General features: G+C 36.9%; 1 protein-coding gene across 1 annotated transcript in view; it reads right to left on the bottom strand.

Moving 5' to 3' along the window:
• Positions 1–458, bottom strand: part of LOTGIDRAFT_174151 (hypothetical protein) — a gene marked incomplete at both ends in the record, with an annotated part of 4881 nt that extends 4423 nt beyond the window's left edge. Inside the window, one exon of the mRNA XM_009052484.1 lies at positions 45–458. Coding sequence (XP_009050732.1) covers positions 45–458 — 414 coding nt within the window. The remainder of the gene's footprint in view (positions 1–44) is intronic.
• Positions 459–886: the final 428 nt, after the last annotated feature.

Here is an 886-nt window from a genome sequence, read left to right as displayed (position 1 = left end):
ACCATAAACAATTGATGTCATATATTAGTTGGACGATTACGTACCTTTGCATGTGAAATGTTTTTCACGTCTCCTGCATCATGGTGTTTGACTGCCTTGTCAAGTCCTTTAAAATTATTAGCACTTCCACCTGACTCTGTTGCTCTCGTTATCAGGAAATCGTAAATCATCGTAAACAAAACTTTTACGTAAGGTAGTTGCGGCAGATATTTGACTCGATGAAAGGGAGGCAGGTTCTCTTTATCGTTGACGTTGGTGGCAGACTTGGTTGGCGTTGGATTGATGACGGGTGTTGACTGGTTATGTACGGGTGTCAAAACCGAAGTTGGAACCTGGCTGTTTAACAAGTCTTCTATCAACTCCTGTTTCTTTTTACCATTGGCATCTATCCCTTTCTCGATTGCAAGAACTCTCAAATCAGTTAGTTTCAATTTTCTCAATTTATCGATGGACGCCATCTTGTATCGAATGTAAACAGACGGCTTGCCACTCAAGGGTATTTATGCGCATGCGCGGCTTTTATCGTGAAAAGGTCTATTGCAGAGCGATATAGAGGTATTAAAACAGAAACATGTAACTCTGAGTCTCACGCTGTGCAATCTTCAGGCATACATATCGACAAAACCCTTCATTATCAGAAAAAAACATAAACACAATTAAAATAATACAACAACAAAATAAATAAATCTAATCAATATTTACAAAGCTAGTAATTACAGTCGAGGTTTGTTTCTAGGAGAATCAACAATATTAGTATGTTCATCATATTCTAATCTAATTCGTTCCTTTTTTACTCGCTTTTACTTTTTATTTAAGTTAGGTTCTAAATGCTGGCCTCTTTATCATTCTTCAAAATGACCTTTTAACCAATCAAATTTCTTCCCTC

The sequence above is a fragment of the Lottia gigantea genome, assembly GCF_000327385.1.
Source record: "Lottia gigantea unplaced genomic scaffold LOTGIsca_184, whole genome shotgun sequence".
NCBI classification, from domain to species: Eukaryota; Metazoa; Mollusca; class Gastropoda; family Lottiidae; genus Lottia; species Lottia gigantea.
This window is presented reverse-complemented; position numbering and strand designations above follow the sequence as displayed.